General features: G+C 57.2%; 1 protein-coding gene across 3 annotated transcripts in view; it reads right to left on the reverse strand.

The window, feature by feature from the left end:
* The window catches only part of SYT6 (synaptotagmin 6), a 47,423-nt gene extending 23,439 nt beyond the window's left edge, over positions 1 to 23,984 (reverse strand). For all 3 annotated transcript variants that reach the window (XM_028154110.2, XM_054711993.1, XM_054711992.1), the window contains exons 1-3: positions 23,822 to 23,984; positions 12,521 to 12,848; positions 10,617 to 11,175 (exon numbers count right to left, since the gene is read on the reverse strand). In XM_028154110.2, coding sequence (XP_028009911.1) covers positions 10,617 to 11,175; positions 12,521 to 12,848; positions 23,822 to 23,984 — 1,050 coding nt within the window. The remainder of the gene's footprint in view (positions 1 to 10,616; positions 11,176 to 12,520; positions 12,849 to 23,821) is intronic.
* Between the last annotated feature and the right edge of the window lie 1,786 nt (positions 23,985 to 25,770).

Raw genomic sequence — 25,770 nt, forward strand, 5'->3', positions numbered from 1 at the left:
CGTAGGCGGCAGGGGAGCCCCAGTGATGCCCCAATTATACCTACAATCGGAATTCTGCCAGTAGACAATGATCCGAGTCTTATTCTCCCATCTGTTCCTCACCCCACCTCGACTTCCTCACCACTATGCGCTCAGACCCGTGATTTCAGATCACAGTATAAAACAGCCCCCGGAGAAACCAGTTTCATGGTCAAGGATGCTGGTGCCCTCCCTGAATTCCAAGCTGTGCCCAGGCCAGCCATCAGCAGGGTGGAGCTCTAACATGGCCGTCTTCTGACACAATTACTGGTATTTCTCAGGCCACCGAGACTGAGGGCAATACCAGTCTCCACTGGCCAGAGAGGTGGGCATATGCAAACATCTCGCCTCAGCCCCCCAGCCCACGATCTGTCTCCTGACTCTAATCCCCTCACCCCGCGGCCAAGTGGAAAGTGGGCTCCATGGAGAACCCTCCATCCCAAGTTTGGCTGCAGCCCTGGGGAGACCCTCAAGGTCGTTCTTTGTCCAGAAAGGAAGGCATTGCATATTCATGGAGCATGAGTAGGTGTCAGTTCAGACACAGGAGGGAAATGTGGCTACAGGGGACGAGTGATGAGGATGAATGAGGGCCAGATGGGCACAGGGCTGGCAGGGGAGTGGTGCGGAGGAGGCTCCCTGCTGGAGCGGCTACAGCTTTCTACATTGTTGTTGACATCAAAACCCCATAAAAAATATGCCAGCAACTGGACAAGGGCGACCTAGCCTCTAAGGCCAGCCTGGTCTCCTTCCTCCTCCGAGGCATAAATATTTATGTGTGATGGGAGGGGTTGGCTGGCTTAGGGTCGGGGCACTTTGACCAAGCCTCTCTCTCCTCCTCGGTTTTCTGGCTGATGCTTCCTGTCCGTTTGCCTGTTTGCAGTCTTGGTAGAGACGGGAAGTCCCTTTCATGGAAGAGACCGACTGTTGGCCGAGAAAATGCCATCTCTGCTCTGTGCCTTTTAGGACACTTCATACCTTAGACCCCGGGTCTCCCCTTGGCCTCTTCCCTGTGAGACAGAGAGGCTCACAGGCCCAGAGTGAAGACAGCGAGTGGGCAGTGGCCTTGGAGTGGAAGCGGGGAGGAGTGAGTAAAAAAAAACCAGGGCAAGAGTTGCCTATAAAAACCTGGAGACAAGAAAGGCAATGGGCAGAGCTTAGGCCTGAGTTTCATGAGACCTGGGCTCAGGGTCCAGATCTGCATGGACTCACTGAGCCACCCCAGACAGGTGTGACTTCTCTGGCCTAAACTTGCTCATCTGAGGCAGGAGGACATTGGGCCAAATCATCCCCAAGGTCATTTCTAGCTCTGACCTTCCCCAAGTCCAGGAGAACATGGACGCATAACACCGTGGTCTGCTGGAAATCAGAAGCCCCTCGGGACTGTCCCAATTCTCCCAAGGCCGTTGGTATTCTCTGGTCATAGTTACACCCAGTCTCCCCCAACTGCTGCTGATCCAGGGGACACAATGCACCCCTTCCCCTTCCTCCGGAGTGAACCCTGGACTTGGAACATCTTCGAGGGATGCTAGGTGGTTGCTTCCCTGGGGACCAAATCCTCTCCCTCCAGGAGAAATGTCACTGTGGGTTATCAGGCGACAGAAGCCATAAGGCGGGGAAGCACATAGCGTGCCCAATGTTAGGGGACACATTTCTGTCGATGCATGAGCCTGTCCACTAATGATTTCCCATTCATTCTAATGTAAGGGGGAGATGAGACACACCGCACGCTAACGAGGGGCATGCATGTCCGGGCCGGGGAGGGTGGGCTGGCCTGTCACCCCCAGCTGTAGCATGCCGCAGAGCTGGGTTCTGCAGGAGGCCAGGGGAGTGGGCGGTCGGGCTGTCTGGATGCTGGGGGTTGAGTAACAGAGAGAAGGGAACTGTCTCCACTGTTCTGAGCCTCCGGCAGCCTCTTAGGCCCTGTCCTCTGAAGCTGCAGGGAAGGACCTGTTGTGTTTAGAAACGACTTCAAAGAGAACACCCAAGGCCAGCCGGTGGGTTATTGAGCAACTCAGCTTACAGCCAGGTCAGGGCCCTGTCTGGACCAATTAGCTTTGTTTTCCAGCATCACCCAGGAAACCTTTAACCCATGTTCCCAACCACGGCCACCGGCCCCAGCCGGCCCGAGAGGAAGGGTAGGAAGGGCCAGTGCCCATCCATCGCCTCTGCTAAGGGATGCAGGCTCGGCACGCCCACCAGGGTGCTGCCCGTGGGACGGGGCCCACACCCCCTCGCCCCCTTCTGGGTTCTTGCTGGCTTTTCAGCTATTGCTGTCTAGAGGAGCCTTAGCTCTCTGGGGAGTCCTAGGAAGGTCAGGGTCCTCTTGGCTTCGGAACATGGCACCTGGCAGGGTGAGCTCCACTCTCAGGACCTGAGATCTGAGCATGGGGGCGGGGGGACCCCTTGGTGCACCCCGAGCTCTGAAGGTAGGGCTGCAGTTCTTATTTGGAAGCTGAAAGCGTTGTTCCCGGCTTCGATGTTTCCATCTCTTCAGGGAGAAGAAAGGAAAGATCCCACCCAGCTGCCCTCCGCACGGCCAAGGGCCAGAGGGATACACAGCGGGGCTTGATGGACATTCCCACCCACTAGAAGGAAGGAGGAGGAGGAAAGCTGGGTATTCCGGAGAATGAGGAGAACGAGGCTGGCCTGAGGGAGTGCGGTGGTAAAGGAATATTAGCCGAGACAAGCGGGCCAGAGGCAGCTTCCGCTGGGCAGCCCCAGGCGGCTTCTGACTCGGGCAGCGGGCCAGGCAGCCGGGAGGGCACAGCCGGGGCTCGCTGGGGCTAGGCCGCTCACGGCAGGGCTGGCCAGCTTCATACATTATTCAGAGCAGCTCTGGCTGACCAGCTTGGGGAGCAGTCTTCATGGGTCCGGGCCGGCAGCCCAGGCCCAGCCTCGCTCCCTTCACACCTCCTGGGGCTTCTGTGTGACCGGGACCCGCCCTGCGGGCCCCTCTGGAAAGCTCTCCCTGTCTGCTTCCATCCCGGCTTGGTGCTGCCTGCAAGAGTCCAGACTCTCAGGAATTCAGGCAGGTTTCCAGGGATACTGAGGCTGGATGGAACGTCAGCTACAGTGAACCTTTCAAACTTAGGATTGGGGAGTCCCATGAACCTCTCCTGCCCCTTTACCTCCCCCATTTCATCTTGTACCCTCTCCCTAGGAGGGCAGAGCTGCTTCCCTGCCCCCCCCCCCCCCCCCCCCGCACTAGACTGGGAGGCCTGGGGGCAGGCAGGACTGGGGTTGAAGTCCTTGTATTCCTGGTACGTAGCAATTACACCACAAATAGCTGCTACGTGCAGACAAGAAAGCCTGTCTTACGTGCGAGAAGTTCTTTCTAGATCCTTCCCCCAATCCAAGGAAAATAGAGAGCAATTACACCACAAATAGCGCTGCATGCAGACAAGAAAGCCCGTCTTACGCGAGAAGTTCTTTCTAGACCCTTCCCCCACCCCAAGGAAACAGAGAAACACACACTCTCCCCTCGGAGCCTCTTGGAGCACTCTCCACCTCCACTGCCGCCACAGCCAGGCCTGGAACCTCCCTCTTCTAGAAACTGTCTCAGACACATCGCACCCGACCCCGATTTCCTTTCTCCATCTCTCCTCCACTTCTGCACCTGGCTTGTCGCGCAGCAGCTGGTGACGTGGTAGTAAGCTTCCTGAACCGGCCTGTCCCCAACTGTGTGTGAGGGGCTCAAGGGTTTGGGGGCCACTGGGCATGCTCTGCGGTCCCCGTCGGCCGGGGCACGCTGTGGAGGGTTCACTCTTGGCCCCTGTTTCCACGGCCCAGCTCTACAGGTGCCCAGCGAAGCCCCTGAGCAGCACAGAGCCGACACCGGGTGTGGGTTTGTTGAGTGAAAGGACGCCAAGGTCCATGCCCACAGGAAGAATACTGGGAAGTGGCAGAGGAATCCCAGTGGCAGCACAGAGCTGCCCCTGAGAGAGGAATGAGAGAGCCTAACCAGGCCACATGGGAAAACCGAACAGTCCGGGGATCCCCTGACGCGCGGCCCAGTTTCAGGAGCAGAGTCACCACGCCCCTCGGGCCGTGCGAGGGCTGTGCTCTGCGCAGGAACTGGGTCAGAATCTTGGCTCCCACCGCTGTCTCTGGGTGGCTGGGTGAACCCCGTAGCCTACAGCCTTGTCTCTATTTCTGTGCGGGGGTGATAATAAGGACTGTGTGAGGATGCAATGTGATAAAGCTGGCTGTGCTCTTGGCTCCTAGTAGGCGCTCAAGTACTAACCGGCATATCCCCAGCAAAGGCGCCAGGTGGGGAGCGGACTCAGCCCGGCATAGGCTGTGCCACGTGGGGAAGAGGAAGACAGCTTGTTGGCGCAGCCGTCCCTGCGGCAGGAGTACCTCCTAGAGGACATTTTCCAGGAGCTTAAACCAGTGGTCGGCAAACTCATTAGTCAACAGAGCCAAATATCAACAGCCCAACGATTGAAATTTCTTTTGAGAGCCTAAAACCAACTTCTGCGCACGGGCCACGAAGTTTCGATCGCACTGTACGTGCGCGCCCGCACGTGGTATTTTGTGGAAGAGCCACACTCGGGCCAAAGATCCACATGTGGCTCGCGAGCCGCGGTTTGCCGACCACTGGCTTAAGGGAAGGCCTGATTCCTCCTGACATTCAAGGGAGGTGGGGAGGTCTGACATTCTGCTCAGTGGCCTGTTATCTTGGGGGTTAGGCCTCGCCTGTGGAGACTGCACTCCAAAGACGGGCCACCTCCATTCTGTGTCGGCGAAAGAGCCGAGCGCTTCTCTGTGGGAGAAATCCAGAATCTCAGCATCTCAGCACATTACAGCTGGTTTCCCACTGAGAAACCACAGCCCAGAGAGGGCAAGTCACTTTTCCAAGGTCACACAGGAACACGTGGTATAGCGAGGACAAGAAGTAAAATAGGAGTAATAATAGCCAGCGACCAGTCAGAACAGGTGGTCTGGACCAACATGGGGGGGCAGGCCTGGGAGTGGTCAGTGCCCCTCAGGCCGAGCTAGAAGGAAAGGCTCGGTGAGGAGGGCTCAGAAGGCTGCTCCGTGACAGCGTTCTCCTAGGCATCTTCCTTGTGTGTTTTATTTAATTTCCTGCTTATGCTACCACTATGAGCTACACACCATTATAATCATCCCCATTTTGTGGATGTGGAAACTGAGGCACAGTTTAGGTAATGTCCCCAAGGTCTGCAGGCTAAAAAGGGCAGAAGCTAGAATGCAGCACGGGTTTGTTTGGCACCAAAGCCTGAGCTCTTTGCACACACATGCACGCACATGTTGTGTGTAGACACACACACATGTATACACAAACACACATGCTCACTCTGACCTGGAGGGGACCTGGTAAGGCAGGAAGATGGCCGAGTCCATTAGCACCAAGCACAACACATATTTATGGCCCCAATTATAGCCTTCACCCTCCCACCCCTCCCCGCCACCGCGAGGAGCTGGAATAGCGACAGGAATAGTGTGCGCACTGAGGTCTGAGGCCTCGGTAGCAATAAGTACAAGATTACAGAGATGTTAGCAAACGCGGTGACGGCGGCTCTATTATAATGATAAATCTACAGCTTTATGTAGAAATAATGAGCCTGGGAGCAGAAGGGAGGGGGAGGGAAGAGCAGGGTGACTCCAGCCAATCAAAGTTCTGGGTGGGGAGAAACATGGCAAGGCGCTGGGAAAGCCCAGGAGACCATCAGGGGCCTTAGCCAAGCCAGGCAGGACGGGGGTATCGGGGCAGCCCTGCTGGGGATGGATTTAATGAACTCCCCCAATTCCTTCCCACGCATGGGCTTCTTGATGGGATGGGACAGCAGAGGCCTCCCACTGCCCTGGCGCGATTGGTTCGCTCGCTTCTCACCCTGCAGCCTGGAGCGGGGATAGCAGCTAGGCTTGTCGTTGCCTAGGCTTCCCTCCAGAACAACCTGGGGTGGTGAGGCAATTGTCTGTCCCTGGTGGCTTAAGGTTTGCAATTAACAGAGCTGGACTCCTCTGACGTACACCCCCTTCACTAGCCTTGAAGCTCCATGCCCTGTGGTTGTGGGAAACAACACCAATGCTCCAGGCTTGGCTGCTGCAAACCACCCGGAGTGCTGGGGTGGGGCCCAAACTGGGGCCCACGTGGGCCCGCCGGCCAGGGCTGGGGCTGATTCTCTGATAGAAGCAGGAGGAGCAATAAGGGGACGACATTCACGGACCCGTGTGACCTCAGAGAACCCTCCTGAGCCCCCTCTCCTTCCACCCAGCCTGTGGGTCACTGACCCCTGACTTCAGTGCAGACGACCTGACCCCACTGGTTAATCCCTTTGCCACTCTGGACACAAACCATCTGCCTGAACCATACCTGAAGGAACACAGGCTTCGTCTCTCCCCACCAACCCCTGCTCCACCCATTTTCCAAATGGCTGCCTTCTCCAGGAAGCCTTCCCGGGTTGCCCGAACCCAACGGTGTTCTTTAATAATCTGCCTCTTTAATAATCCTCTCCTTTGCACACCAATACAGACGGTCCCCGACTTTCAACGGTTCGACTTTATGATGGTGTCAAAGCTGCATATTCAGTAGAAACCGAACTTCGAATGCCGAATGTTGGTCTTCCCCTGGGCTGGCAATCTGTGGTCTGATGTTCTCATGATTCTGGCAAGCGGCAGGGAGCCTCAGCTCCTGGTCAGCCACGCGCTCACAAGGGAAAACCACCGGCACAATACAGTGTGTTAACTGTGTCAGGTGATCTGTGCACAGCTGTAGGCTCAGTGAGGTCGGAGCATGTGTCAGGTGGGCTTGGCTAGGATGTGATGCAGGTGTATTACATGCATGTTGAGTTACTATGTTTTCAACTTACAGTGGGTTTATTGAGGCCTAATCCCATGGTCAGTCAAGGCGCATCTGTGCATAGTTGTGATTGAGCGAACTAAGCCATTGGTCATTCAACTAGAATGTGCTGAGTTCCTGATGACATGCTGAGCCCCGAGGGACACTCCAAGAGAAAGCCAAGTGTGGGACACAGCCATTCCCGAGCCACTGGGAGCACATGGCAAGACAGAATACGATTCGGGGTGTAACTGAGGGATAACGGGCAGAGTAAATCCAGAGGAGTGGTGGCTGACTCCAGGGATGCTGTGAAGGCGGTTGCTTTGGGTCAGGTAGAGAGGTGGGGGAAAGGCCTGCCCCACAGGGGGGAGGGGGGACACCTTGTGAGCAAAGGCCAGAGGCAGGGATGTCCGCATGTTCAGGGACCAGCCTGCGGGGCACAGGTGCTGCGGGAGTTCTGAGCTCAGGGCCAAAGTGCAGCTCTAGGAAGGGAACGGGCAGGCGGGAGACGGGAGCGGCTGCGCTCTGCTCCACCCGCACCGCGCGGGCCGCAGGGCTTCACGTGCACCGAGTGCTCCATCATTCCTGGGAACTGTGACCTGGCCTTCTCTGGCCTCAAAATTACTACAACTTAGAGTCAGCACCAAAAATTAAACAAAACGAACATCCCTCCAAACGGATAAAAGCACCAGCCTTCTTTATTTCCCTCCCCTCTCCTTTGCCTGGTTCTTTGCCTGCAGGAGAGGTCCCCAAGGGCCTCACCGAGGCAGGACATCCAGCTCCGGTAGACAGCATGTGTGAGTCTGGCCACAGGCTCCTCAGCATCGGAAACTCCTGGCCTGGGCCCCCTCTGCTCCTGGCCCCTCTGCTCCTGGCCCCTCTGCTCCTGGGCCCCCTCTGCTCCTGGGCCCTCTGCTCCTGGCCCCTCTGCTCCTGGGCCCCCTCTGCTCCTGGGCCCCCTCTGCTCCTGGGCCCTCTGCTCCTGGGCCCTCTGCTCCTGGGTCCTCTGCTCCTGGGCCCCCTCTGCTCCTGGGCCCCCTCTGCTCCTGGGCCCCCTCTGCTCCTGGGCCCTCTGCTCCTGGGCCCCCTCTGCTCCTGGGCCCTCTGCTCCTGGGTCCTCTGCTCCTGGGTCCTCTGCTCCTGCCCACTCTGCTCCTAGCCCCTCTGCTCCTGGGCCCCCTCTGCTCCTGGGCCCTCTGCTCCTGGCCCCCTCTGCTCCTGGGCCCCCTCTGCTCCTGGGCCCCCTCTGCTCCTGGCCCCTCTGCTCCTGGGCCCCCTGCTCCTGGGCCCCCTCTGCTCCTGGGCCCCCTGCTCCTGGGCCCCCTCTGCTTCTGGCCCCTCTGCTCCTGGGCCCCCTCTGCTCCTGGCCCCTCTGCTCCTGGGCCCCCTCTGCTCCTAGGCCCCCTGCTCCTGGCGAAAATACTTCCCCTTCCTCTTTGCCTATCAAGTCCCTCCCCACCTAGCTTAACCCCCATCATCTGGGAAAACTTTCCTGCTGTACAAATTCTCAAATCCAACCTCACAGTGTATAGTACTTGCTATCGTGCATCGCTAGCTGCCGCATGGACAGTTCCTGTCTCTGTAACTGGATTCTGCGTGTCTGTGGGGTGCAGAGGCCGGCGTCTGTCCTGGCCCCTAGGGCCCGGCACGGTGTTCTGCTGGAGGAGGTGGGGGAGGACTGTCATGGTACTGATGGGCATGATAGGGTGCTGCTGATGTGGCCAGCACCTCTTGGACGCTCTGCCTTTTTCTGAAGCTGGGCTGCGGAAGGGAATGGGATGAGAGCAGGGACAGCCACCAGTTCTAGGGCCTAGGACCTTATCCAGGTGCGGGTGTGCTTGGGTGGACTGCCTCCTCCAGGACTGGGGGCTCCACTCAGGCCCGGAAGGGGGCTCCTTAGAGGGCTGGCCCTTGCGTCTCCCTCTCTGAGCCCCTGGGTCTCAGACGCAGCGGGGGAGGCTGAGCTGCTTGTCTCCACCTGCACAGTCACCATATGAAGCCGCTGCCTTAGGAGGCCACCAGGGGAGGGCTGCACCCCATGTGAACTTCCGAGTGATTGATGGGCAGAGCTGCTGTGGCATCCGCCCCGTCTGCCCACCCCGCTCTGGGTGCTGTTCTTGGGGTGACATTTCAGGCAAGTAAGGGTGGGGAGGTCAGAGTCAGCACCAGCTATGAGAATGGGGTGTCCCAGAGACAATGCCCCGGCCCAGGAACGGAGCCCACCAAGCTTTCTCTAGCTCTTAGAACACACCCAGGTGCTTGCCCTTTCTCACCAGAGCGCCCCCTACAAGTCCAACACAGAGATATCGCATATTGTCTGTCCAAAGGGAGGGCCCGCAGACAGAGTGGGGTCCCGCCTGCTCCAGAGAAAGATCTGGGAGACAGTCAAGCAGTTCGCACCCAAGACACCAGATGAGAGGCCACCGCTGCCATGTGGGAATACCCTGCTGGGCCCTCGGCGGCCTGGGCGGGCTTCCGGGGAGACACACCACCGACCCGCGATCACACCGCTCCCTCAGCACCCACCAGTGCCTGCAGCATTCCGTCTACACCAGACCCAAGAGCCCGCGACGTGGCCTCTCCAGTTCTGTGCCAGAGCTGCCCTCCCGCCTCTTAAAAGCGAACTGAGCCTCAGCTCCTCGAATCCTCTGGGTTAATTCCAGTTGAGTGTGAACAGCCCAGACACTCTCCCACGTGGGGCTTAGCCAGGTGCCCTTCGAGGCCACCCTCCCACACACACCCCCTCCCAGCCTGGCCTGGGCAGGCAGTGCCTACGAGAAGGGGCTCTGCCGTGTGGTGGTCACTGGGGTTGGTCATTAAGAACACCCGGTTCTCCTGGGCACACGGTAGGATGGCCCTGCCCAGCTCCCTGATATTAGGAGCGGCCTGTGTCTTGCTTTGGCTGATGAAATGTGAGTGGAAGTGACATGTGTCACTTCTGCGTGGAAGCTTTGAGAGACAGTCACAGTTTGCCACCTCCCCCTCCTCCTCCATGGTCACGGGAGCACGTGTGGAGAGGGAGCTGTGGGCTTGGATCCCTGGGTAACGAGGAGGAGCACACCCGGGCCAGGCTTCAGAACACGGGTACCATGAATAAGAACTCGCGCTTGGGGGCTTTAAGCCAGCGATTTTCAACCTTTTTCATCTCATCACACATATACACTAGTGACTAAAATTCTGCAGCACACCAAACAAATATATGTTTGCCCATCTGACAAAATAATAGGATAATTTTCATTCATTTATACCAGATGGCTATTGTGTTGGCTGTTGTCATTTTTTTATTTGACAGCTAAGGGAAAAGAGGTCAGTGCCCCTGACTAAATAGACAGGTATTGCATGTTTTAAAAATTCTCAAGGCACAGCGGGTGAAAATCGCTGCTTTAAGTCACCAGATCCTGATTGTTTGTTGCTGGGGCATTACCTGGCTCATCCTAGCTAATGTAGCCTGTTCTTGATTGCCTTTGATTCAGTCTATGGGCCTGGCCCCCTCCTTACCCACGGTCAGAGAGACATATGCCATTATCCTATAGGTGGTAAACATGAGGCCCAGCAGGTAGAGAGAATCACCTAGAACTTGTGATCAGACGCAATCGATAAACATTCCCTTCCCTTCTCACCAACCACAGGGCGAGTGCAAGGACTCCCTCAGGGTAGGCGGGGCTACTGGTCAGTTCCCAAGTCCCTCTTCACAGCCTTGGCCCACCTGACCCCAGGGTGAGGGGGCTGGGACACGTCCCACTCCACCTAGAACTAGGGATCCTCGAGAAGCGGGGGGCGGGGCTGTACTCACGCTCGTGGCGTACTGGATGTCCTTCCAGATGGAGGTTTCCCGGGACAGGTCGGAGGCCTCAAAGAGGTTGTCCAGGATCACCTCCCCGATCATGTCGTGGCGGGAGAAGCGGTCGAAGTCGAAGACACTGAGGTGCAGCTTGCGGTCGGCCAGCTCCTCGTAGGGCACGGGGAAGTGGAAGCTCTCGTCGAAGGTGGGGTTCAGGGTCTTGCGGTGCACCCGCGTCTGCTGCTTGCACTTGCGGTCGGGCAGGAGGTAGATCTTGACGTAAGGGTCAGAGCTGCCGCAGAAGTCCTTGGCAGGGAGGTCGAAGGCCTTCAGGATGCGCACGATCAGGGTCTCCGTCTCGTAGTCGTAGCGCAGGGTGAAGTTGATCTTCCCGCAGCTCTTGGCGGCCTCGGACTTGGCATCGTCCCCGTCCACCGACTTCTGCTTGTACAGCTCAGGCTTGATGCGGCCGATGCTGGTGGGCTGCTCTGTGGCCGGCGGCAGCTCGTGGCCGTAGTCCACGCTGGAGACGTGCATCTGCCGGGGCAGGTGGCGCTTGAAGGACGTGTGCCTGGCGGAGGGCGGGAGGGGGCAGAGGGCATGGTCAGAGCTCAGGGGGAGGGGATGTAGGCCGGCACCCCCTTGCACCCCTCCCTGGCCCTGGCTCGTCCTCCCCGCCATGGGGGCCCCTTTCCTTGTGCACACACTTTGTGTGCGGTACATCTTAATACATGTAAAGTAGTTGCAGTGGGGCCTGGTATAGAGTAAGCCCAATACACATGAGCCATTGCTTGCATTCGCATTCTCCCTGCTTTTCTACCACCTACCTGCTTTCTAGGTTTCTTTCCTAGTAGATGTGCCTCCAGTTCCCACATTAAACCATGAGATCCCTTACGAGCAGGGCCATCCTTTCCTCTCCTGGAGGTGGCTGGTGGCTGGTGGCTGTCCCTCCACCACGGCCCCATCACCATAGCTAACGTTACTGGGCTTTACAGCCCGGCTGTACACGTTCATCCTGGCCCTGCCTCTGTCTCGCTATGCGACCTTGGGCCAGTTCCTTAACTTCTCATTGCTATAAAATGAGGGTGATAAGAGGAGCAATTGCATAGGGTTGCTGTGAGGATGAAATGAATTCATACATATAGAGTACCTGATAGAACAGGGCCAGTGAATACCAAGTGACATGTCACTATCACAAGGATTCTTTCATGGGCTCCTCACAGCAACCCAGGAGTCATTAGCTCTGTTGTTTACAGTGGGGAGGAGGGAGGCTGAGGAACGGTGAGCGACTTGCTCGAGGCCATGCGATGAACTCTGTCAGCGTGACCCCAGCCCTGTCATTCAGGCCTCCTTCCTTCCGGCTGGTCCCCTGGGAGCTGGGGGAGACACTGCAGGGACCAGGAACCCACAGAGCCCTGCGTTTGGAAGAAACACAATGCCTCACGCCTGCATGCATCACTTCTGCTAAAAGTGTTTCTGGATTTAGAGCAGATTTGTGTGATTATGTGGCGGTTGTTGGTTTGGGTTTTTCAGTTGAAGAATGCCCTGTATACAACCGCTGTCGTGTGGGGAACTCTGCCAACGGCTACCAAGAAATCCTCATTCTCCAAACGCTCCTGCCCGCCCTCCCGGGCACTGCAGACTCCAGCCCCAAGGCTTTGTTGACATATCCCTAGCCGCCCACGAACGTTCATGCCTCTGGGCCTTTGCATATTTTCTTCCCTCTGCCTGATGTCTTTCCTTCCCTCCACACACCCAACACCTCCTAGCTGATCACCCACCATGGAGCACATCCTCCGAAATGTTCTCCAATCAGTTCACTTGTTATTACCTCTGGCCTCTGCCCCTCGCAGAATCTCTTTATTGAATACGGGAATGTGGGGGTGTGGGGTGAGGGCAGGGAGGGCACCCCTCACCTGGTGGATGACGCTGGCTCTGTGGTCTGTCGCTGCAGTCGCGTGTGGCGCACGATGTGCTCTCTGACCGACATCTGCACCTCGGCCGGGATGTCCGGGGACGTGTGGCTGATCTTCACGGCCGCCTCCAGGAAGCCCAGGGTGCTGGGGTCCTTCAGCTTGTCCGCCATGGCGCCTCTGGAGCTGGGGGCCTTAGCAGAAGAGGGACTGGAGGTCTCCTTGTTCCTCCAGGGCGTCCAGCGCAGCTTCCAAAAGAGAAAGAGAAAAACTGCCACCAGGGCCACGCCACACACGGTCACCACCACTGCGAGGAGGCCGACAGAGGTGCCTGCCCTCGGCGTGCGCCAGGCAGGGAGGGACAGGCGGACAGAGGCGGGAGAAGCGGGCAGGGCCGTGGAAGAGGGAGCACACACAGGGACAAAGACGGAAGAAGAGAAAAGAATGGCCGTGAGAAAGCTGCCCAGGCGGAGGGGACATGGCTTTAGGGTAGACGCTCCACAGTCCACTGGCCTTCACCCGCGTCTGATTTTACAGCTCCCCCTCCCCCACTGCCAGCTTGGGGAGCACCTTACTGCTTGTTGGCTTGTGCACGGGGAAGGGAAAGTAATTTCAATAACAGCCTAAGCAAATGTGCAGACTCGTGAAGCATTCACATTCGGATGCCGTTTGAATTTCTATTAGAGCTGTTACGATGGCCGGGCATGTGGCAGGGTCATTTTGGGGCACAGCTCTCTTCCTCCACAGGCTGAGCGGCCTTGGAGATCGGAGGCTCCAGGATCTCACCCTCTGCCCTCCCCCTGCCCCCCACGGAGCCCAGAGCGGGAGCTCAGTAAGTAGTTATTGATTTGACTTGCAATGAATGAAATCCTGCATCATGGCTTTGAGGGCCGATATTAGGTCTAATACTTCTTCTATACTTAGAACTCTGCGCGTAGTAGGCTCCATAAAGACTTGTATTAAGTTGGAATCCGATGCACACCGTGTATTTCAAAGCTAAATACAAATGATCCCTATAAGCTGTCTCTTCTTTTTTCCTCATTCCTGTGGCTATTTGAGAGTGCTACTGTAAAACTGGTATTTTTGAATGTTGGTTCAGAGGTGGGCGCTCACTGCCCGACCCCCAGTCCACCCCTGTCCCCAGTAGGATGGCCGTTATCCCCAGAGAGCTGTGGGGATGCCTCCCTCTGGGAGAAAGGATTGAGCAGACCTCTCGTCCCACCTGTAGGAAAGGCCTCTTGAGCCCAAGACCTCTTCTGACTCTGAGTAGAGAGGTCAGAGGCTCTGAAGCAATGGTGCCCGGCAGGTGTGCACAAAGGTCACCTGTGGACAGGCCAGCAGGGAAGTCCTGTATGCTTACATGATGACTGGAAGATTGAGATCCCACTGCCATCACCACCAGATTTTTAAAATATATTTTATTGATTTTTTACAGAGAGGAAGGGAGAGGGAGAGAGAGTTAGAAACATCGATGAGAGAGAAACATAGATCAGCTGCCTCCTGCACACCCCCTACTGGGGATGTGCCTGCAACCAAGGTACATGCCCTTGACCAGAATCGAACCTGAGACCCTTCAGTCCGCAGGCCGACGCTCTATCCACTGAGCCAAACCGGCCAGGGCACCACCAGATTTTTTGCTACTCTGGCAAAGGACAGATGACTTGGTGCCTAGCCTTTTCCTCATGCCTGGTGGGAACATTTGGAAGGGTGTGTCCTCACCAGTTCCACCCCCGGTTCCCTGCCTGGCCCCTGCAGCAGGCCTGTGAGTTTGCAGCCCCTGGATTATCTTGTTCCGATGCCTTAAGAATCTTATGAAGATGAGAAACGACCCTACAAGTACGAGGCCAGGCTGTGTTTCTCTGCAGGTGGGAGGAGTGGTCTAGAGAAGGGACTAGCCTGGGGTCACAGGTCAGACACAGAGCCTGGACCAGGGTCCAGAATGTCCACTGCCCAGCCTGAGGCTCTTTCCACCGTCCCAGCCTGTTTGTCCCTGATTAAGCTGTCGGCTACTGGAACCCTGTGTTTTTTTATGTTCCTCTGACTCAGGGCCTAGCACAGAAACTGGCCCATGAGAATAAATGAGTGAATGAATGAATGGCACAGAAAGGAGCTGTAATTATCTCTCAACCAACTTTGCTGAGCATCTGCCTTGGGCCAGGTGCTAAGCTCTGCTTGGAGCACAGAGATGCTAGGTCCCTCCTGGGGGGACCCAGTGTTCTCTCACTGCATGCAGGCCCCAGGGAAAGCGGTCCCCCATCCAGAGGGGCCTGACAAGGAGGCGAGGACACCAGCCACCCTCTCTGGGAGCCACCACTGCCTTCCGACTCCCTCGCTTGGAGTACTGGCCTTGACCAGCTACCGCTTTATGAATAGGGAGTAACAGCAGAGAACCCTCAAGTCCTCGGTCACCTGCACCAACCCCCAGGCCCCTGCACAGAGACTCTGGAGCCTTTCTGGGCCAGAGGAGCCGGAGTCAGTCCTTCCCCGGAGACGGAAGGTCTCCAATGGGGTGTCGCATGCATCCAGGGGGTACAAGAGAAGAAATATCAGATTGTTTTAATATCTATTTACTATCTTAAAAATAAGACATCAAGCTCTGGCCAGTGTGGCTCAGTTGGTTGAGCGTTGTCCCGTGCACTGAAAGATTGCCGATTCAGTTCTCAGCCAGGGCACATGCCCAGGTTGTGGGCTCAATCCCCAGTGTGATCCCTGGTTGGGGTGTGTATGGGAGGCAGCCGATCGATGATCCTCTCTCGCATCAATGTTTTTCTCTCTCTCTCTCTCTCTCCCCCTTCTTCTCTCTCTAAAATCAATAAAAACAATTAAGAAAATAAGACAAAAACTTGAACATACATACAGGTTGATAGTAATAGAAATGATGGCATGTTATTATTGTAATTAGGTCAAGTTATCGAACATTACCATGTCCAAAGTACAAAGTGCTTTTTATCTGTATTACTCATACTCCCCAGGGAAATGGGCCTGGCTATTATCCCCTTTTTTCAGATGAGGAAACGGAGGCACAGAGGACTGAATTCACTGCCCAGAGTCACACAGCTCGAGTGGTGGCGCTGAGATACAACCCAGGCTATTCGGCTCTGCAGTTCTCTCTGTTGATGTGTGGTATACATCACGGGGACCATAAACACACGGTTTCCTTAGGCCCTCAGCCCCTGGGGTGCTCGAGAGCAACCATAGACAGATGCCTCCTCCTTCTGAGTATCTGCCAGCTCTAGCCCTTGACCTCTGCTCTCTGTTACAGCTGTGCTGGCTGCCTTCTCTGCAGTGAGTCATTTTAAAACAAAAGGTATTTCTAGGACTTGGCTTTCTTTTGATCATACATCTTACTTGCTCTGGTAGTAATTCGAATTTTAATGAGGAAGGGGGAGAGATGGGGGGACCCAGAGAGCATGGAGTGCATTTAAATGCTCAGCCTGACAAAATACTGAATTCCTAAATGAAAAGAGAGGTGGGGCAGGGGGCGGGCCAAGGGAATCAATTCTTCCTCCGTGTGGTTGCTATTTTGAACGCTTCTCCGCATGACCCCCTGCTGTTGTTCCCTCGAAGCTGTGATTAAAGGAGGCAGGGGTATGGGTTCCTGGGAATCAGCGCCCAGCGCTCCATGCTGGTTATGTAAGGCCAGCAGGCCTTCCGCTGCCCACCGGATCTTCTCCCTGGACACCTCCCAGGCAGGCACTGTGAGGAGATCCGGGTCCTGGTGCTGAGTGGGTTCACCCTCACAGGGGATGGATGCAAGGAGGTGAGCAAGGCTGGTAAGAGCAGAATTAGGCCAGGGCAGGGGATAATTGTACAGGACTTAGCCCCCTTCAAATCACTACATATGGCCTTGAACTCAGCCAGCCCGCGTAGCCTGGTTAAAGGTGCATCGAGGCCGGGAAGGGTAGGCTCTCAGAGGCCTGAGGACCGTGCAGAGGCCCAGATCACCGAAGCCAGTGGTCGCCGACCTTTCAGACCTCACAGATCACCAGTGGACCGCGGACCACCGGTTGGCGACTGCTGACCTAAGCTATGTGCCTCTCTACCCTGCCTGCTGGGGCCAATGGGCCAGGACGTGCTGCCCTCACAGGTGCACAAGTAGCCTTCAGAGCCTTTTTCCCACCCGTGTCTTGTTTGAATCACAGCTCTGTGAGGCAGATAAGATTTGATGGGCAGCTCAGCCACTGTTTGAGTCCTGATCCAGTGCACTTCATATGGATACCAGGCACCGCTTCATGACCAGACAGAGGCAGCCCTCTCATAAGGGCAAAGGCCCTGTCACAGTACCGGAAACAGAAAATGCTTCCTAAGTATTGGTATTCTTCCCCCATCTTCCTTCTTTATTTCCCCTGCAGCCGGAGAGAAAGAAGCATGGTCCAGAGTCAGATTGGGCTCATTCAGTGTCCCTCTCCACTGGCTTTAAACTGTGTGGCTTTCACAAGCTACTTAATCTCTCAGCCTCGGTTTCCTCATCTGTACAATGGGTATAAAGATAGTATCTACCTCAGAGGGGCATTGTGGGATTTCAGTGAGATCAAAAGTATATCAGAAATGCTAAGGACAGTGCTTGGAAGGTAGTAAGCAACATAATAAATATTAGCTGTTCTTTAAAATATATTTTTTTATTGATTTCCGAGAGGAAGGGAGAGGGAGAGAGAGATAGAAACACCAGTGATGAAAGAGAATAACTGATCGGCTGCCTCCTGCAGGTTCCACACTGGGGATCAAGCCCAAAACCCAGGCATGTTCCCTGACCGGGAATCGAACTGTGACCTCCTGGTCAGCACTCAACCACTGAGCCATGCTGGCCGGGCAGCTATTTTTATTGGAAGTACCTGCTTCAGGTTTTAAATATCCCCTCATTTTGAAATTTATTTTGTTGGCAGAACACTTGCAAGCCATGAACTCTAATACACAGAGATCGCTCTAACTTTATCATTACCAACCAGCAACACACTCACTAGCAGAAATACTGCATTTCATACACAGCCAGGTCTCTCTCTAGCTCAAGACATATGGGCACCACAGGAAAGCGCTCACATCTCCAAGTCTCTCAGTCAATACTCATGTGCTTGCTCCTTGTCCCGTTGTTTTGCTGTTGCCCTCACCTGCCAGCTGGTGAGCAGGAGGGAGCTCCAAAGGAAAATCATAAAGAAAAGTCAACAACTGAGATTGTGCAAGGCTTTCGCAACGCTTTTCTTGGAAACTGGAGGAAAGAAGTCCTTTGCTCAATGTGAGGCATGAAACATCTTCATCGGGGCGTCAGAGGAGCCGGACTGCACAGGCACCTGCTTCGGGGAACCATTCTGGCCAGTTACCCAGCAGCAAAGAGCTTTGGAACTAGGCGTGGGAAACACACCCAGGGACCTGGCGCTGTGCGAGGACGAGTGGCTTCTAGGCCCGGCTGGGGAAGCGGGTTTCACTGGGGCTCAGATGTGGGAGGACATCTCCCGTGAGCACCAGCGCCAGAATGACCACAGAGCATGTCCACCCACATGTCCGATTGTGTGACCTTGAACAACTTACTTCACCAAACCTGGGTCTCTTATTTAATGGGGACTCTAACTATCCCTACTTCACAGACTCGCTGTGAACATTAAAGAAACAAAGACTTTCAGCACAGCGGCCAGGACATGGCGAATGCTCCCCAAATGTACACTGTTATTGTTCTTCATGCTTTGCTTTTTTTGGTGGAGGATAATCATTTCCTGTGTACGGACTGGACCCAAAGCTGGGCCCTCTGAGGCAGAAGAGGGGGACACCAGCCCAGAGGCGGAGCATCTGAGTGACCCTCAGGCCTCTCTCCTGTCCCGGGAAGTTAAGATCTTCCTGAGGGACCTGCCTGTCACCTTAAGTGAGGCTGTCTGGCACGGGTGATGGCTCCTGGCCTCCCTCTCTGGCCGGGAAATGCTGGGTTATTAATTAGCAACCAGGGCTTTCTTATCTCCACGACTGACACTTCTTTCTCCAGACACAGAGCCCCGGTGCCCCCGCCCTCTCTCCACCCATAGTGTTAGGATTCATCTGTGGCTCTTATCGCTTGCTATTGTCCCCGCTTTTCCAATGGGCTTCCATGTCAGGAAAGTCCATTTTGTAACAGTAACAGGCATTTTCGTTAACAGATTGTAATTGAAAAGATAAACTGGGGAGAGGAAGTGAAAAGAAAGGACCATTTTCCCCTGCTCCCCTCAAATCTGGAGAAGGCTGCAGGGCGAGGGGCTGTCATTCAGACGCAGACAGAGACAACGCGACTCAGAGACCCAGAGCCGGAAAGCAAAAACCACAGAGGCTCAAGCCTGGAAGGAAAGGGCCTGGTCTGGGACTGGAAATGCCTCTGGGCATTATTACTCCAATATTAATACCAGTCATGTTATTTGTTACTTCCTTCTATGTGGTCAGCACTGTCCCCCCTTACACGATCTCACTTCATCTTTAAAGCCTCCCTAAGAAATTAGCATTCACCTCTCAAAGACAAATCAATTAAGTTTGGAGACCTTAACTAAGTAACTTGTTCTGGAGAACATCTCATTAAGTGGAAAAACTGGGATTTGAACCTGGGACTTTCTGATGCCCAAGTCCAGGCTCTTGAGCCAGGCCCCTGAGGGAACCGGAGGCTGAGCTGAAGAACTGAGCTGGGGGCCATCCTCTCCTCTATGACCTGGCCCTGCAAACCTGGGCAGAACCTGGAGAGCAGGCTTATGGCCAACCTCCTCATCCCCATCCTGTCTTCCCGAAAAGAGCAGACACTGCGGGTTACCCACCAGCCATCAGGCAAATCACCTACGGCCCCTGGAAAGTCTCACTGCCGAGATGTACCTGAGAGATACCTGTGTGTGTGTGTGAGAGAGAGAGTGTGTGTGTGTGTGTGTGTGTGTGTGAGAGTGTGTGTGTCTGTGAGGTGGGGGGAGGGGGAACAGGGGCTCTTCTGTTCCGAGGCGCACGGACGTGATCCATTCATAATGAGCTCTGCCGAGGCTTGTAAATTTATTAGGAGAACCTGGTGTAATTAAAATTCCGGGTTAGCAGGAGGGGGAGCGGAGAGACTTTGCTTTCAGAGATCCAGGCCAAAGTACCGATGGGGATAATTAGCAGAGTCCAAACAGAAAAGGAATTAATGCTCCCGAAAAGGCCGTGATGGGGAGAGACAGTGCTGAGCTAATTACGGCCGCACCACGCTTTCTGACTGGCCGCGCTTCCACCTTCATTAAGGGCTTCAGAGATAAGACGGGCTGATGTGGAGTGTCACAGCTAGCAGCGCATTGGCATTCATTTAGCAGTTCTTAGTGTTATTTTGGCAGATGGTGACTGGACCTCTCTGCCTGGTTGGTCAGGGCATGTGGTCCCTCTGAATGTGGGGTGATGGGGGGCGGGGGGGTGGCAGACAGAGAGCCAGAAGATTCTTTACCCTCCACCCCACTCTCCTGTTTATACCTGCAACTCGTCAGGGGAAAGGTCTGCCTGGGCCCATGTGGAGCAAGAAAAACAGATCCGCAATAGAGAGAGAGAAGAAAGGGATGAGGTGGTGCCACATCCCTAAAGCGTCCCGAGCTGGAGGCCCCCCTGACTTCAGTTCCTACGTGTGGCCCAGGCCTTCAGTCCCAAGAGGCCACTTTTTCTAAGCAGGACCATTGGGGGTGCCACCAAGCTCGGTGGGTCTTTCCTTCCCCCTTTTATCCTCCACTTCAGACAGCCCCACACAGACCCTCCAGAAGCCTGGCCTGATCCTACGCCTCCATCTTCGTCCTCATTATCTGCAGCCACATGTTATCTGCAGCCCAACTCTGAGGACAGGGAGCACAGAGCGACGCTACCACAGTTAGAAGAGAACACGTCTTGTACAGGGCCGGAGGGAGGGAGCATTCTGGATCCACCTCCCCACTCTTGATGTCCCCGCAGTCGGGAGAAAACCTCTAGAACTCTGTCCAAGGCTCTACCGCTCCAGCGTGCTGGAGCCTGGTTCTAGAATCCTGACGCTCAAGGCACACCAGAGGATGAGAATGCCACCAGGCCAGGTGAAATGCCGGGATTCTCAAAGGAAGGCAAAACCTGCAGACGGCCTTCCTCCCAGCATGGAGGGAGGGAGGGGCTGATCATAACAGAAACAGGACTTCTGTGTTTGGATGACACGCTGTGCATTTAATGTGGCATCACAAGCAGGGACAATATTATCTGTGCTGCAAACAGACAACTTCAAAGCCGGTGGCTGAATCAAAGTACATCTCCAGAGTCATTAGAGACGTGAACAAACATCGCATACATCTCATGGCCATAGGTGAGCAAGAGAATAACCATTCCTGGCTGTCAGCTGCAACAGGGCCGGCAGCTCAGGGTCTCCCCGCAGGCTCCCGCATTTGCTGGAACACCTCCAACCCCCTACTAGCTTCCTCCAATCCAGAGCCCAAGCTACCCACACCCATCGCTTTAAAACTTGGCCTATGGGAAAAGTTGAAAGATGGAGATGGCCCACCCGTGTCCCCTGGTGGGGGTGGGAGGCGTGTATCTAGGAGGAAACAGACCCTTTGCCTTTAGAGCTTTTAAAGAAAAGGGCAACTTGCTTTTAGCTGGGACAGTTTGCGTCAAGGTGTGAGGTCTGGTTGAGACTTGCTGTGCAATTCCTAGCACAGACCCTGGCTTAGAATGGGTCCCGGTAAATGACAGTAGAGTCTGAATCGCCATTGTTGGATCTCAGGGTGTTACTAGAAACCCCACGAGGTAGAGACTTAGAGCAGGAGGAAAGCAGGAGAAACGTACAATGATAAAGTGGACTGGGCATGCGCTAGCCACTTGCATTTTTCATGTAACTGCAAATGGAAAAAACAAAACACACAGCATTCTCTGACTGGAGACTCTGGACCCAGGCAGTGGCTCTGGGATGCAGGAAGCAGGCTGGGAGGTGGGATCCCCAGAGGTCTGGTCCTGAATGCTACAGCATCTCCCCAGACCTGTGCTCACCTAAACGGCTAGATCCCAAGCAGCTCTCAACCTCTTTCTTTCTTTTGCTGGGAGCCAGGACCCCCTGCTGCCTCCCCCATCCCTTTCAGCCCCCCAGCTTGGCCCCCAGGGTTCCTGAGGCTTGTGGCTCAGCAGGGAAAGTTAAAGCCTCTGAGGGTTGCAACTCAAGCTCGCTTTCGGAGCAGCCTGTGGGGCAGACACTGGTTCGTCTGGGCCCGCTGGCTCACTGTGCAGCCTTCGCTCACCCTCAGCCTGGTGGTCAGGTACCTGTCATTCCAGACGACAGGGTGTTCCTCTAGTCAGAACACCAGTGCCTCCTGGGATCAGGATGTCACACACACACACACACACACACACACACACACACACCCAACTACCCCCAGCCCCAGCATTTCTGCCCTGGACAGACAGGAGGGGCAGCCTCCATTCCAGATGGAACTCGACAGGTGTTCCCCCACCTTGTATTATCCCCTTTAGGGTTGGAGGGCTCAGGACTAGCATTGAGGGCCCCACGGGGGTGTTCATTGGAGGAAGGATGGAAGGGAGCCCGAGGCAGGCAGGAAGAGCCTCCCTGACTTGGGGAAAGTTGTGCATCCGGTGGGTATGGATGGATGGGGAGTTGGGTGGTGTAGGGGGAGATGGCACCGGAGAACCAAAGTCTAATAACACTTGCTGGGTCTAATCTAATCTGAGATTCTTCAAGAAGGAGAATCAAACCCTCCCACCTCCATCACCGCACCGTCCTCTAAAAGTTCCTCGTGTCTAACCTGAGTCCCTTCTGCTGTCGCAATGAAGCCCTCGATTAAACATTGCCAAGGCCAGAGAGAGAGCAGCGCCTCCTACACCCGCTCGCAGAGCTGAGATGGGCCCCACCTCAGGCTGGACACGGACCCTCACACACAGGGTCCACGAGGCCCCTACCTCCTCCCTCTCCCCGACTCCCCGGGGCCGTTCCTAACCCAGGACCTACCTATGGGCCTGACCTTTAACCTCAAATGAAGACAGGACCCTGGACCCGCGGCCTCTGGGGAGCTTACCCCACCGGTCCCCGCTCGGGAACCGCAGCTCGGGTCTCGGGTGGTCCCGGGAGAAGTGCGAGGAGACGAAATTCCCGCCTCTCGCACGCAGCCCCTTCCTCCCTTTCCCGCGCCGCTGGCACGGAGCCTGGGGCAATCTCTGCGCACCCCAGGCCCGGCGCCACTGGGGTCAGGGTGGGGGACAAGGAGGACTGGAGTCTGCGGAGCGAAGGGAACCTGGGCGCTCTGGTCCCCGCAGGACCTCCCCACCCCCACCCCGCATTCTCCGAGGCCTCGCGCGCCCCAGCTCCTCCCCGCCGGAGGGGCCGCGACCCCTTCCTCCCTCCCGACGTCGGTTTCGGGACAAAGAGGCTCGGCTGCAGCGGGCGCGCGTGGCCGCGCGGCTCTGGGGCCCGCGGGCCACCACCTGCCCACCTCCCGCGCTCCCGCCGCCGGGGCGCGACGCGCCATCCCCGCTGTCGCGACTCGGGGAGACGCTGCCGCCCCAGCCCTGACCCCGCGGGGCCCGAGCGCCGGACTCACCAGCTCGGGCGAGCTCGACTCGGCGTGGGCTCCCGGCCGGGCTCGGCGGCCACCCGGGCTGCGTCGGGCGCAGGGTCCGCGCCGTTCGGGCGGGAGGCGCCCGCTTGGCAAAGTCGGCGAGAGGCACCGGCTCAGTCGCGCCCCGGCCCCGAGTCCGAGTGAGTCAGAGAGGCCGCGGGAGCGAGTTATAGGCGGTGGGGGAGGATGCTGCGACACCTCCCACCCCGCCCCCCAGCGGAGGCGCGGGGAGCCGCTCGCAGCCGAGACGCCGGGACACAAAGACCGCGTGCCGGCCTCAGACCCAAGTTTCTCCCAGGGAGACCCAGGGGGCTCGGGCCGCGCTCCCCGAGAGAGCAGACAAACGGACGGACAGACCGACAGGCGGGCCCTGGGACCTCGACATCCCGAGGAGACGAGTTATGTCCTCAGCCGGGATGTCCGTGGTCCGCTCGCTGCACAGACCCTTCCCCTGGCACACCGCCCCAGGGCGAGCGCAGAGACGGAAGGGAAACTGAGGCCCCAGGGGGCGCCGCATCGCGGGGGCCCAGCTTTCCACGGTGTCCCCGCGGGGTCACACAGGAGGGGGGAGGGGTTCCTCTCCTACGGGGCCCCTTCCCGCCGCGCCGCCTGCCCTGCGGGCCACGGGCCAGGGCACTGGCGGAGACTGGTTGCCAATCCAGGATCTGGAGCCTGAGTTCTCTTGGTCCCGGGCTCCCGGGGCCAGCGGGTTGGGGGCTGGGGGGTGGACAGTCAGGGTGACGATCCAGGAAAGGAGGGGCCTCGGGTTTCGCGTTACCTGCGTTGGCCGCGCTCGGACTCCGCTCTGGGGTCTGTAGCTCGAAGCTCTGACAAGTCTCCACGTCCAGCCCGAGAGGGGGCGGCCGGGCCCGGCACAGCGAGGCCAGGACCGCGAGCGCCGCCTGGCACCGAGCCCCCTCGACCCCCCACGCCCCGCTCATGCCCGGGACACCCAGGCCCTCGGTGCAGCCGCGGGATCGCGCGCCCGGCCGGACTGGGGCAGGGCAGTGGGGCAGGGCAGGCGGCCCCAAGAAGTCCCTCCCAGCAGCGGCCCCCTGCAGCTCCCTTGGGCTTTTAATCACTTCCCCGCAGGGTCTCCGCCCCTCACGTGGCATCCCGCGCCCATCCCGTGGCAGCTGGCACGTCTGGCGCCTCTTGGCCGCCCCCTCTACACTTGGGGACCCGCCTGAGTCCCGGCGGGCTCCAGGAGATGGCACCCGGCTGTCCCGCACCCGGGAGGATGCAAGGCCCGGCGAGGGCCGGGGATCTGGCTCCGCGTTCACTGCCTGCGGTGACCTTGGGCCGCTCTGGGTCTCGATTTCCCTCTCCATACGGGAGTATAATGATAACCAGTGTTTCACGAGCTGCCTGGGGATATAAAGATAGTGTTTGTGAAACGCTGGGTAAACTGCCACATGCCACACAAGTGGTGACGAAATAGAAAAAGCTGTAACAGAGGATGCGACCGGCGGGTTTGGGGGACCTTGGCCAAGGCTCCTGACGGGAAAAGTTAGACTTGCCCTAAGTCCCAGCTTCGCGGCAGAAAACCCTCAGACTGCGGGGCAATGCAAACTGCAAAAAGTCTTCACGAGCCCCGCAATCCTGCGGTCCGCGGTACCGCATGTTGCTATGGCGACGGGAGGCAGCGGCCGTCTCTCTCCATGGCAACGGGAGGGGAAAGTTTCTGGAGAATAGGAATGGTGGGGGCCTTTCAAGAGGGCGCTGGGTTCCCACTAGACCCACCTCCCTGCATCCATACACCACCACGGTGTTGTATGTTGCAATTAAGCATCGTGGGGGCCAGAAAGACCAAAATTAAATGGGAGGATGGAGGCTAGACTTGAGGCACAACTCCACTAGGGGAACTGTGGCGTGAGGTCCAGGAGCAGGCTGGCGGAGGGGCTCCCAGGAGCTTCACTCAGCCCTGCAGAGGTCTGAGCCGCCACGGGGGCGCGCCCGCGGCCTTGGGGCGGGGCGGGGGGGGGGGGTGCTTTCACAGAAGTCTCCTCGCCTCGTTGGCAGGTGGGCCCCTTCCTATGTGGTCCTCACCCGAAGCTCCGGGCGCGGGTCCCTTTGCCTTCCTAGAGCTGGGAAGGAAACTTTAGCTGGAGCCTCCAGAAGCCGCGGGGCTGGTGTGTACCCACCCGGGTGGCGGGTGGGGGAGGAAGGTCTTTCCTCCTCATTAACACGCTAATTGGAAGTGGCTCTGGTGGTGACTCACGTTTGGGCGGGAGGAGATTCTCGGAGCCCAGTTCCCGCAGGTCTGCACCATCTGCGCCAGCCGCGTGTGGACTGGGGACTGCAGGCAGCTGGTGCCCCGGGGACAAAGGGCCTGCGAGGCCTGAGAGGACCCGGGCCTAACCCAACGGGCTTTCCCGGCCGGACCACTCCCTGGCTCTGTCCACGGTGCTGAAGGACCGGTGGGCGAGGGAACTGGGTTAGGGAAGAGGTAGGGCGGGCAATTGCCGCGGGTTGGCAGCTTCCGCCCTGACCTCTGCAGTAGGAGAGGGCTGGAAGCCCTCTGCAGGTAGGAGGAACTCAGCGGGCGTGACCGGGGCGACTCTAGGCAATCCAGGCCGCCTTCCTGCGGGAGGTGTTGAGTTGCTGTCCCAAGAACAGTGGAGGCTGTGGAGTCCCCATTCGCCTCCAGTGCTCCAGAACCCACCTGAGGAGCCCAGAGGCTCTGCCACCTCCACCCACCACCGAATGCAAAGCTCAGCACCTGGG

The sequence above is a fragment of the Eptesicus fuscus genome, chromosome 22 (genome assembly GCF_027574615.1).
Source record: "Eptesicus fuscus isolate TK198812 chromosome 22, DD_ASM_mEF_20220401, whole genome shotgun sequence".
Lineage (NCBI taxonomy): Eukaryota > Metazoa > Chordata > Mammalia > Chiroptera > Vespertilionidae > Eptesicus > Eptesicus fuscus.